Below are 13052 nucleotides of genomic sequence, written 5' to 3' on the forward strand. Positions count from 1 at the left end.
CTTTAATTAAATTGTTTTAAACATATTACTAAGCCTAACATAGTCAAACCTGGTAAGGTTTTAATAACTCGTTCTTTAAAACCGTCTAGGTTTTTCATGTAATTCAAATCACTCGTTTATCAAAAAAATTTAAAATGTATTTTTAATAAATAATTTTCAATTTTGGTCTTTAGAAAAATTCTATATTAAGAAAAAAAAATCAGCAAAATATCTTTTAATATGTATACAATGTTATTTTGAAGAAAATTACAAAATTTTAATGTTGCCAGTTATATATATATATATATATATATCGTTGTTCCAAAATGGGTCACTTTGGATAGCTAAATCACCAAAGGTGAGTGGAGTGTTGTATATCCCGTGATACAAAATGAAAATTCTAGCTGCCAACTCAACAACACAAGCTCTTTTGCTATAATAGTCGCTTATATGTAACAACATGTGTTTAGGTCGCCAGCTGATTTTGTAGGAAGTAGGGACCTCTGCAATGACAAGCTTCTCAGCCTTGTTTATATTGTCCAAACTTCCTCTTATTGACACAGGCCCTGTTGCAGAATATGTATCAGCAGCATTTGCATCCCTTGTTATGTGAATTTTCCTCCTAAATCGTACCACAAGTAATAGCAAATAGTATCCTCAGTCTTGCCAATTGGAACGCCAACCAGCAACGGCATTTATGGCCTGTTTGGATGTTTAAAAAATGAGGGGGAGTAGAGTAGAGGGAGGGAGAGTAATCTAATTACCTTGTTTGGAAGTTTTTTAAGGAAGGAGGGGGAGGGGTTTGGAGGGGTTTCAACTCCCTCTAGCCCCCCATTTTTAATTCCCTCAAATTGGAGAGATTTGGAGGGAGAGTAGAGTACATAAACTATTGACCAAGTAAATTACCTAATTTACCCTTATTATATTAACAAAATTATACAAGGGGAAGGGCTAATTACTCCATTCCCCTTATTAATTTTAAAAACATCCAAACAAGGTGGAGGGGAATCATTTTCCTCTACTCTCCTCCCCACTACTTCCCTCCCCTCTACTCTCCTCTACTCTCCTCCCTCTCTAAACTTCCAAACAAGCCATTATATGATATGTTAGAGACTTATTCAACCTTTTTTTAAAAAAAAATGGTGAGAAACGTAAGTTACAAACGTTTACTATTGTTTACTAAACTCCCAAAATTTGTTAAACAAAAGACCGCGGGAGGCTGTGTAGGAGAAGCCCCCCTTTTCAATCTTATGCAGTGGTTCCTTATGATATAACTTTAAAATTCAGAAAAGAACAGAAAAAATTTGTATTTGGCAAAACACTGAAGATATAATTGGCTTTACTGAAAGTGGTTATTTCTTTATTCAAGAGATGTCACTGAATGGCGGCTCTCTCTCGCTCTCTCTCCCCCCAAAAAAAAAACTCCCCCAGACTTTCTCAGGGCTACTCATCTTTAGGGCATTAAGTGACAATTGAAACTATCTACTAGAAGATTAGTGACTAGACAACACACCTCATTATTAGGCCCTCTACTTTGCTTGGCATAATCTGAGAAACCACTGTAGAGGGTTGCTTACATTCCTCTTTAGATGGTTCTTGAGCGTTTTCCTCACAGAATCCTCGACAGATGGCAGTTGAGCATCACCTGCCTCAGGATTTTTCCTCACTGTTAGCCACTGTTTGTTGAATTTCCTCAGTGTGAGGTTGGGACCTCCGCATCAGGTTTCTCATTGTTCTCTCTGATGGGTCCATCTTCATTCTCCTTCTCTTGGTCCCATTTTCATTAACTATATCACCAAAATCAGAGTATTAGTTAATTGAAAACATGAAACCAGATGTATGTATTGGAAGGTTTTTTTTTTTTTTTTTTTTTTTTTTTGGGATAAGTAAATGATAATCTTATTGAACTAGGACAGATGAATCAACTAGCTGAACATTACAAGCTGAGATTAGAGAATCTAAAAAATCCAGAAAGGTACAATACGGGTGTTTCCTAATGCAAACATTCAATCAAAGAGCATAACTAAGCTGTTTAATGATGTGATGGGGGCATTCTGCACCATCAAAGATACTAATATTCCTTCCTCACCAAATAGTCCACATAATACACAATAGAACAACCTTCCAAATCTCTACACTCCTTTGATTACGTGGATTTTAATCCAGAATTGCATTTCTGTGACAAGTCATCTTGGTCTCTGCAGGTTCACACAAGCAGGCTATGTTCTACAACTTACAATTAAGTGCATGCTTAAATGAAATGTCTATCACCATTTACCAAATCTTCATTCTTCCAATATCACTCTGGCTTGAAAGGTCCCAAAGAGTCAAGAGAAGTACTAGATCCAAGGTTGTAACAGAAACATAAAAAAACCAAGCTATAATGATGCATATATATGTAAAACCAAATCAGGATTCTGTCTTCTGTTTTTTTTTTTTTAACTATATTTTTTACCTGCAATTTTTTTTTTTTGAAAAACTGCCTGCAATTATATCCATGAATTATTCCTGTGAGAGAGAGAGAGAGAGAGAGAGAGAGAATTTTCTTCTCTTTCGCCCCCAACAGAGGTCCCTTTTGAAGAACTCAACTACACTGACATTTCACAAAAATGTTAACGCAGATGCAAAAAAAGAGAGCTTTTCTTTTCCTCTCAAAATCTGATTTTTTTTTTTTTTTTTCACTTGCCCATAAAACAAGTAGTAATAATAAACAAATCACTGTAATTACACAATTGTCTGCATATACAAACCCAAAGCTTAACATTAAGAGTTTAAAAATTATAAATCAAACTCAGGATAAAGCAGATAAGCCACAAGCCAAAAATGAAAAAAAAAATCCCAAGCTAAGGCATGTGTAACTCTAATCATTCAGTTAAAACTTAAAAGACACTAATATTTATGTATAATCTATGAGTCAACAAAGAAGAATTTGATACACCATTATAATAGTCCCTGAGTACCACAACCAAGATTTCCATAAGACATTTTAGACCAATAACGCATTGCACAAGATCTTAAAGTGGAGGATAAAACTTAACTCCCTAGTTCGATAATCAGATAATTAAGATCACTGCTTGTTTCCATCCCAATGGTTGAAGTTATCAAAGGAGAATTTACTTATTTCTAACAACACAACATACAATTATGCATGAACCACTGAGTTTGATTACTTGAAAAATGAACCAATATCAATTAAGTTTCTAAAAGTAAATAATCAAATACAGGAAATAAATCAGTAAAATAGTAGACATATAGGAAAATGATAAATGATATGATCACCTCAAGTTTGGAAATGATTGTTTCTTCTTTGAAATATTATGCTGTGAAACCTTCTGCCTTAACCATCGCAAAACTGAGATGAGCCAAAAAAAAAAAAAAAAGAACAGCCAGCCAACTTTTTCCCGCATCCAACCCAAATTCCAAATATATGAAATGCAAGAAATTTTGCTTTGTAAGGGCCATTTCCTCGAATTACATTCACATACAAAATCATACCAAAGTCATCTTCATAGCCATTCTGATTAGCTTCAAGCACAATTGCTCCCAAAAAGCAAACATTTACATTGAACAATCCAGGTGACTATTGACCTATCCAAACAGAGATCCAAAAGCCTCAAATGATGTGCATTGCAAAATATTCAAAAGCAAGAGAATCAATGGTTAATCAGCAATACACTTGTTTGAGGATAGAAGATATGTGTGGATAATAGCTAAAACCAAATGTCCAAGCAACTCTTTCCGAAGCTTAACTCAAGATATTAAACAAAGAGATCATTCCATGAGCAAAATTTCTTTCTAGACACTAAAACAGATCTGAGGAAAGAGTCTGACTCTCCTTGGCACTTTCTTTAACAAAATTGGAGACCAATAAATACCAGGTCACATTATTAGGAATGAAACCATTCTCCACTCCCTTATGTAGAATCAAATAGGCATTATCAAGCATGTCCTCTTTGCACTGCCAACAGATTAAAGTGTTATAAGTAATAGCATCAGGACAGATTCCTTCAAGTTGTAATCGATCAAAGAGATTCCAAGCCTCCTGAAGATGCCTCATCTTGCATAAACCATTTATCAGGGTGTTATAAGTGACTATGTCTGGCTTCAAACCCTGATGAATCATATCTCTTAGAAACTCGAGTGCATTATGTACTTTTCCAACTCTACAAAGACCATTGATCAAAATATTGCATGAGATATTATTAATATTAAGTCCTTTCCTCATCATTTCTTCAAACAGCACCAACCCTTTCTCAACAGCCCCAGCTTTACACAGTGCCTTAATTAGGCCATTATAGGTGATTATATCAAGAGGGCATCCTCTAAATAACATTTCATTTACAAGCTTAAACGCTTCTTGGATCTCACCTCTCCTCAGAAAAGCACGAATCAAAGTGTTGTAAGTTACAGTATTGGCAATTACACCCTCCAATAACATATCACGATAGACTCCCAAGGCCTCATCTATCTTGTTGGCCTTACAAAGTCCAGATATTAAAGAATTAGATGTAAAAATATCAGGTTTACATCCTTTCCTAGACATTTCACCAAGCATTTCCAAAGCTTCATTAACCTTTTCATCCTTGCACAGAGCACATATAAGGCAATTGTACCCTACTGTATTCAGACTAAGTCCCTTAGCTGACATCTCATTTAAAACATCACTAGCTTCCTCTAGTTGGCCTGCTTTGCAAAACCCATCTATCAATGTTGTGTATGTTACCACATTAGGTTCGCAACCCCTTATTGCCATCTCATTAACCAATCTGCAAGCTGAAATCAAAGAACCCTTCTTACAAAGCCCATGAATTAGCATGTTAAATGTAAAAACATCAGGGGCACAGCCGATACTTAGCATGCAATTGTACATAACATCTTTGGCTTCATAAAACCTTCCACTAGTCACATACCCATTAATTAAGGTATTGAAGAGCACAACATTTGGAGCTGGCACTTTATTCAACAATGCCCTTGCTTCATCAACTTTCCCAATTCTACACAACCCATGCATTAAAACTCCATAAGTTATATTATCAGGGGCGAAACCCCGATGAAGCATCCGATCAACCAACTTTGCTGCCTCATGAATCCGATTGAGCTTGCAAAGGCCATGGATTACATCATTGAAGGTCTGAACATCAGGTGTACAACCCATAAGAAACATTTCATCCAAAAGTTTCAATGCTTCATTTACTCGATTATTCTTAGAGAGTGCATGTATCAAAGTCTGGTATACCACTGAATTCGGCACACAACCGTGCTTAGTCATGTCCCTGAGGAGAGAGCATGCAGAATCCACTTCACCAACCATACAAAGTGCTTTCATCACCACCCCAAAAGTGTAGGCAGTGGGAGAAACACCCTTGCTCAACATGTCATAGAAAACATTAGGTGCAACTTTAGGACAATTCCCAGCCACCAATATATCCAATACAACATTATAAGATCTAAAAGTTGGATCACAAGAATAAATACCCCTCATATCCAAAAGCAACCTAGTTGCTTGGCCAGGCAAACTGGCTCTCCCATAGTATTTCATAATCATAAGGAAAAGGGTCTCTTTAAAGACAATCCCTTCTTCTTTCATCTGCACCAACAACCTATCTATGACCTTAAACTCCCCGGCCGCCCCTAGCTTATCTATCAATACATAATACACATCAAATGAATGGCAATAGCCCTTCTGGGCACCCGCCCATTCAAATATCTCCATTGATGTGGGCACGTCAAGTGGGAGCTCAAGCAATTTACAGAGCTGATAGGGGCTTATTTGATTAAGTGACTTCCTAAGCTCTTTGAGGTCAAAGGGTTTAAGTAACCTTTCCCACTCAGTCTCAGACTCTGATAATCCATTGTTATCGTTCAAGAAGATTCCATGTCCATCATCACTAAAATTTCTACTACTAACCCCAGCTAAGTAAATTGCAAAACAATGGGTTTTGAACAAAGATTGTAGCTTTTTGCTCACGTGGGTTGACAGTTTTGATATTTTCAACATTACAAAGAATAAATAGCTAAGATTGTTCAGAAACTAACCCAAATTTCAGAGATTAGGAGGATCTATGAAGCAAAAAGGCGAAATGGCAATGACCCTTCTTCCGATTTGGGCTGAATTTCAGTTTGAGTGAAGTGAGCGATGAATCATGAAACTCTAAGAAAAAGTAGTAACATGTACCTGGAGAGAAGTGGTGAGAAAACCATGGATGAACAACAGAGTTGTGACCTCTCTATTGGCTGAGCCATGCTTGTTTAACTAGTAGAAATTCGGGTTCACTCTCATTAGTTTAAGAATGAGGCTCTGCTCTCAGAGAGGCAGCCGCGTTTTGAGGATGGTTGCCCTTCTCTGAATGCCGCCGGAGCCGATGATTATCTTATCTAGCCTCTGTTACGAAACCGCCCTCCTCTCACATACACACACAAACAAACAAACTGGTAGAAATTCAAAGCCATGGTGGTTTTTTTTTTTTTTTTTTTTTTTTGAATTAGAGCTTTGAGTTAGGGATGATACTAAACAAACTGGTAGAAATTCAAAGCCATGGTGGTTTTTTTTTTTTTTTTTTTTTTTTGAATTAGAGCTTTGAGTTAGGGATGATACTATGCCTAAAATTTCAATGGGTATTGGAGGGGATGAAGTAACAACAGGCCTCCCGTTCATATATTTGGAGTTTGAACTTTGAAGGGCTTTGCAGCAAGTGTACTTATTTTGATTTTTAATATGTTTATATTAAAACAAAAATTTTGAAATTAACAATAGTGAAATATATCTCTTATTTTTGGAGCATCTTCAGCAGATTAGTCAAATTTTTGTACTGTTTGGCTAATGAATAGTGACATTTAATTTTTGCCTACTCACTTTTTCAAATACACTTCCAACAGATTCTCTATCTCATTCTCTATCTCATTTAAATATTATTTTTTCATTCATTATTTATTATTTTTTTAACAACTACACATCTTCCAACATTTTTTTATACACCACATTATTATTATAATAGAAAATAATTTTTGCCTACTCACTTTTTCAAATACACTTCCAACAGATTCTCTATCTCATTTAAATATTATTTTTTCATTCATTATTTATTATTTTTTTAACAACTACACATCTTCCAACATTTTTTTATACACCACATTATTATTATAATAGAAAATATATATTTGAAGAATGAATAGTAGCCCATCAGACTTGATGGGCTACTGTTCATTAGCCAAAAAAAAGTTCACCTTTGCCGAAGCTGTTGGAGCATGTTGGAGCATCTACAGTGGAGCACATTCTCCAAATTTTGGCTACTAGAGCCGGATGCCCAAGCCCCTGGAGATGCTCGTTATGGAAATTGGAGTTATATAATTGTTAGAAATCATATCATATTATATATTATATATAATAAAAGTTAGGCTTAGACGTCATGGTTGTGCCAAGTGGCGGCACCAAATTGTAGAAATTTTCTTAAATTTTTAGATTTTAAAAAAATATATATATATATAAGTTTTTGTCAACCATAAATTCTAAGTGGATATAATTTTTCTTCAATTATAATTTTTAAGTAGATAAAAATCTTAATTAGATTAAAGATAACTAAATAAAACTAAATAGACAAACTTATGAAAAATAAATAAATAAAAAAGAAGAAGAATTTGATCACAATTGGAATACTAAACCCAACAATATTGGGAGACCAACAGACAAATAGTGCTAAAAAGAAGGAAGGATTTTGATGAATACTAAACCAGACTTCTTGCTGAAATTTCTTTATCAGAAGCAAGGTTTCAAGAGGTAAAGAACTATGCAACTTTCTTATTTTTTAATTACTATACTGCACGTTTATATATATAACCAAAAAAAAGAATGTCATGCGTTGATTCTCAAATACCAATTTCAAATAGATAATACTAAGACAAATTTTGAAATTTGTTTTTAATTATTATAAATCAAATTATAACGTTTTCCTCAACAACAACAAAAAAGAAGAAGAAAGAATTATAAAGTCATTGAGACGTTTGTATAAAAAGAGTTTATCCTGTATTACTAAGTGAAAATTTGAAGGAAAAATAATAATAATAAATTAGGTAATTGATAGACATTAAAATATGTATATTCTATTTCTATTGCAAAGTTTTTTTCTTTTGGGATATGATCAATTGCAACGTTGATTAGTCTTTATGTCAACCAATTCATAGTCTTCAAATAGTGTTAAATAAAAAAAAGAGAAATGTTATGCCTATAACATTTTCACAGTACTTTCATAACAAATTTTAGATGTTAAAATTGTTACTTTTTTTATTTAAATCCACTATTGAAATTACTATTTTGCTTACCAATAGTTGCCAATAGCAACTTACCACGTAAAATTTGTTATGAAAATGTTGTAAATATAACATTTTTCTGAAAAAAGAAAAGAAAAAAAAATGATATTGAGGTTCCATAATAATTAAACATTAATATTTCAAATTTTAACAATTACAAAACACTAAAGACATTAAAACCTTTTTATTAGGGAGATACATTAATACTTAATGTTTCCTGCCTTATTAACTAAAACGCGAAAAATAATTTAAAATAATGCGACATCATGCATACCCTTAAATTAATAAAACTAATTAGAAACTATGAAATGGATTCTCTTTATTTTGAGACAAATAAAAAGATCATTTTTTCCATTTGACATACTACAAGAAGTCTTGATGCTGCTATTTAGTTGTCATACTCCCAAGCCATGAATGTGGTTTGGACTCCTCGTTCATCCATTAGGTAGACATTCCATGTTAAGCCATAACTACTTAGCTTCTGCTCAGTTATTTGATTAAGTCGCCCTGCCATTCTTGTGTAAGATGATTTTTCCAATCTCCAACCTCACCTTTCCTAAAAAATATACTATTTTTGAACTCAAGGGTGTTGACTTCATCTTTCTTGATTCCAAACTCCAATGTTATCACTCCATTTTTATTCACCTCTAAATTGGACATGTTTTCAAAATCACATAAATTTTTAATCTTTTGCACCATACCTTTATCTTCTTCCTCCAAGGAGAAGGGTAACCTATAAACTGAGCCAATTTCCTTATCCAATATACGGTTTCATTCTTCAAATCTTCAAACTTTATAAACAATATTTTCTCTGGTGATTCCAAACTTGCTCTCCAGTAGCCTAATACATGATCCCAAAATGGTCCAGCAGGAGTTATTCCTTCACAAAAGAACTCAAGCGTATCCTCAATATTTTCATTGATTGGGAGTCCTGCCCGAGTAGTCATCTTGCTTTGAAAGGCCCATAAAGACGCAAATACATCCTTTGGATCCCTGCATATATAAACAATTTTACAACCAGAATTTATAATGGATTCTGGTAGGGAAGTGTAGGGAATGTGTGTAGACACAAGTGGAACATCTAGACTCAATTTTGGTTGGCTTGAGCTAGTTTGATACTCAATAAAGGGTACACAATCATGTGACAGTCTTGTAAGTAAAATCTTTGTAGCCTCGCTTTCACAGGATCGTGTCATAATGGCAAAAGCCAAAGCCTTAATCCAAGTTGTCCCACATTTTGGAAAACTGCTCAAGATCACCTGGTTGGGTTGTGGCTTGAAATGTTCTTGAGCCAACAATATTCCAGGTACATGGTAGAAAGGGTACCAAAAACCTTCATACTGGTAGAAATCTGCCTTCCCAGGACCCTTTTTTTTTGGGATGGTTGACAAGATCTGTTTGAATTTATTATCGGTTTCTAGATCAGACATATTCTCTTCTTTCTCAATACTGTTTGGAGCAGGGTTCATTTTAGAAGAAGAGGATTCCATTGGTAGAAAATAAAACTAGCTTGATCGTGTGCAAGTGATATGTATGCATTAATGGGGAAGAACATCATTAGATATAGGTAAATTGCAAGAAGAGTTCATCATTTTGTGCCACTCATTTTGATGGTGACTTAACGTAAACACAGGAGAGCCAGCAGATAAGCATGAACTCATTTTGACGTTGGCTAAAAACTCTCATGTCATCTAAAAATAGACTTCATGCTTGTCTGCCACATTAAGCCACTCTTCTAAAAATGGTGACTAAAACAAATTTTGATAGCGAGGAATTACAAGAGACCTTTGGATAAAAATACTAAAAGGTTTCCCACCATAATTTTAGCTAGGATTTCAAGATAGGGGAGCCGAAGTATATCAAGAAGAAAAAATCCAAATAGATATCCATATACGAGCAATTACATCAGTTTATGCAAAAAAATTTGCATTTTACACGGCTAAAACCTACTTTTTCTATTTTACACACTCATTTTTACAAAACACCTACATCAGTTTGTCTATTATGCATAATTATTCAAATGAAATATTCATTTCCTTAACACTTTCGTCTCTCTCAGAGACCCAACATAGCCACCGTCATCAGCCACCATCTCTCTCAAGATCGATGCCTCCGGCCTCCGATCACACCGGAATCCCAAAGAAAAACAGNCATGCGTTGATTCTCAAATACCAATTTCAAATAGATAATACTAAGACAAATAAATAAATAAATAATTCTACCACTTATCAAGCAAATGTTTTTTTTAAAAAAAAAAAAAAAAAAACTGTTTTACTAATAACCAAAATCCGAACCATGCATATTATACAATATACAATAATTGACCTATAAACTTATAAAAAAAAATAGCAGAGGAAAAATCAGTTTATAACAATGTTATCTATTTCTTTTGTGTTTATCCAAAAATAAATAGAGGAAAGTTGATAAGAAAAAGTAAAATTTTGTATTTATCCAAAGATTAGTAGAGGAAAAGTTGATAAGAACAATTAAGATTTTGCATCTATCTAAAAAAATTGCTGCTATTTTTGCTTACCTTCAAGTATATCTAAAACTTGCGATTAGATCATAGGGAATAAAAATCAATTGGAAAAGGAAAATTATAAATACATTTGCTCCATCTCCCTCAAACTTCTCATTCGGACTGTTCATGAAGGTTATATTTTTTGTATTCTTAGTTTTTTTTTTTGTATATTATTTTAGTTGGATGGTTTTGTTCTATAACGGAAGTACATATTATTTATACTACAACTAACTATAAAAGCCTTAATCCAAGTTGTCCCACATTTTGGAAAACTGCTCAAGATCACCTGGTTGGGTTGTGGCTTGAAATGTTCTTGAGCCAACAATATTCCAGGTACATGGTAGAAAGGGTACCAAAAACCTTCATACTGGTAGAAATCTGCCTTCCCAGGACCCTTTTTTTTTGGGATGGTTGACAAGATCTGTTTGAATTTATTATCGGTTTCTAGATCAGACATATTCTCTTCTTTCTCAATACTGTTTGGAGCAGGGTTCATTTTAGAAGAAGAGGATTCCATTGGTAGAAAATAAAACTAGCTTGATCGTGTGCAAGTGATATGTATGCATTAATGGGGAAGAACATCATTAGATATAGGTAAATTGCAAGAAGAGTTCATCATTTTGTGCCACTCATTTTGATGGTGACTTAACGTAAACACAGGAGAGCCAGCAGATAAGCATGAACTCATTTTGACGTTGGCTAAAAACTCTCATGTCATCTAAAAATAGACTTCATGCTTGTCTGCCACATTAAGCCACTCTTCTAAAAATGGTGACTAAAACAAATTTTGATAGCGAGGAATTACAAGAGACCTTTGGATAAAAATACTAAAAGGTTTCCCACCATAATTTTAGCTAGGATTTCAAGATAGGGGAGCCGAAGTATATCAAGAAGAAAAAATCCAAATAGATATCCATATACGAGCAATTACATCAGTTTATGCAAAAAAATTTGCATTTTACACGGCTAAAACCTACTTTTTCTATTTTACACACTCATTTTTACAAAACACCTACATCAGTTTGTCTATTATGCACAATTATTCAAATGAAATATTCATTTCCTTAACACTTTTGTCTCTCTCAGAGACCCAACATAGCCACCGTCATCAGCCACCATCTCTCTCAAGATCGATGCCTCCGGCCTCCGATCACACCGGAATCCCAAAGAAAAACAGTTAAAAAAAAAAAAAAAAAACAAACAAAGAAACAAACCCAGTGGGCGACAGACTCGACTTGCTTGCTCGATCTTGCTCGATCTTGTAGGTGACTCGGCTTGCTCGATCTTGTAGGCGACGGACTCGACTTGCTCCTCGGCGATCGATGGAAGCTAGAGTAGGCCAGATTGATGAGATGAGAGATTGAGAGAGCAGTGCGCCTGAGTCTTTGAGGAAATGAGAAAGAGAGGGAGAGTGAGAGCGAGTACAGAGAGGTGAGAGTCAGTATAGAGGTGAGAGAAAAAACAATAGAATATTAAATACACATGCTACAGTAACCGTGCATATATGCACTGTTACTGTAGCAATTGTGCATAAATGCACAATTATGCATCCACTGATGTGAGTGTTTTTTTAGCCAAAATGTGTAAAAAGACCACCTTTTTCTATTTTGCACAAGTTTACACAACCTGATGTAATTGCTCTAATACTAACAAATTATCAACTAAGATCAATATATAAAATCATTATTTCTTAATACATTAAAATGCAATCATCTACCAATAAAAAAAAAATACTAAATAATATTATTTCTTAAGAGCATCTACTGCTAGTTTTGTTTCTTAAAACCAAAACTTACTTTTACTACTTTAATATAGTATTTGAAATGTCTCGTACAGTAGTGTTTTTGGTATTTGATGTTCTAAATACTAAATATTTAGCATTTAAAACACCTAATGTTAGTACTCTAATATTGGGTTGACTAAGATTTTTTATTTTTTATTAAAAAAATAGTTTTTGTTAAGTTTTTGACTTGGCTAGTTGCTAGTTGGCTTAGGCTAATTAAAAGGGAAGGGCCGATGGGGTCTAAGTTTTTGGAAAAGGGAGGATAGAAAAAAAAAAATATATATATATATATATATATGTATGTATAACCATTAAAAAAAATTCTTTTTTTTTCTTTGGGCTAGGGGGCCCAATTATTTTTTTCTTTTTTTTTTCTTTGGGTCGGGGGGACAAGGCCCCTTGGCCCCCCCCCCCCCCTTAAGGTCCGTCCCTAATTTTACTAGAGACAAGGAAGAGTCATAAATT

At 34.2% G+C, this 13052-nt stretch overlaps 2 protein-coding genes across 4 annotated transcripts; both read right to left on the reverse strand.

Moving 5' to 3' along the window:
• Positions 1-246: 246 nt before the first annotated feature.
• LOC112005474 (pentatricopeptide repeat-containing protein At5g64320, mitochondrial) lies at positions 247-6474 on the reverse strand. Of its 3 annotated transcripts, none has more exons than XR_010628355.1 (2): positions 1493-6474; positions 247-681 (listed from the first exon to the last, which is right to left on the reverse strand). XR_010628355.1 is itself a non-coding variant. In XM_065771787.1 (2 exons), the coding sequence occupies exon 2, from the start codon at positions 5975-5977 to the stop codon at positions 3782-3784; it is 2196 nt and encodes a 731-aa protein (XP_065627859.1). In that variant the 5' UTR covers positions 5978-6087; positions 6155-6474; the 3' UTR covers positions 1262-3781. The 3 variants fall into 3 exon arrangements, 1 of the variants encoding a protein (XP_065627859.1); XR_010628354.1 differs by lacking the exon at positions 247-681 and having other exon boundaries at positions 1262-1766; positions 3259-6474; XM_065771787.1 differs by lacking the exon at positions 247-681 and having other exon boundaries at positions 1262-6087; positions 6155-6474.
• A 2456-nt stretch (positions 6475-8930) lies between these two features.
• Positions 8931-9773, reverse strand: LOC111992313 (flavonol sulfotransferase-like). The gene has a single exon (XM_024024184.2). The coding sequence runs from the start codon at positions 9771-9773 to the stop codon at positions 8931-8933; it is 843 nt and encodes a 280-aa protein (XP_023879952.2).
• Positions 9774-13052: the final 3279 nt, after the last annotated feature.

This window comes from Quercus suber, unplaced genomic scaffold (assembly GCF_002906115.3).
Source record: "Quercus suber isolate HL8 unplaced genomic scaffold, Cork oak 2.0 scaffold_49, whole genome shotgun sequence".
Classification (NCBI taxonomy): Eukaryota; Viridiplantae; Streptophyta; class Magnoliopsida; order Fagales; family Fagaceae; genus Quercus; species Quercus suber.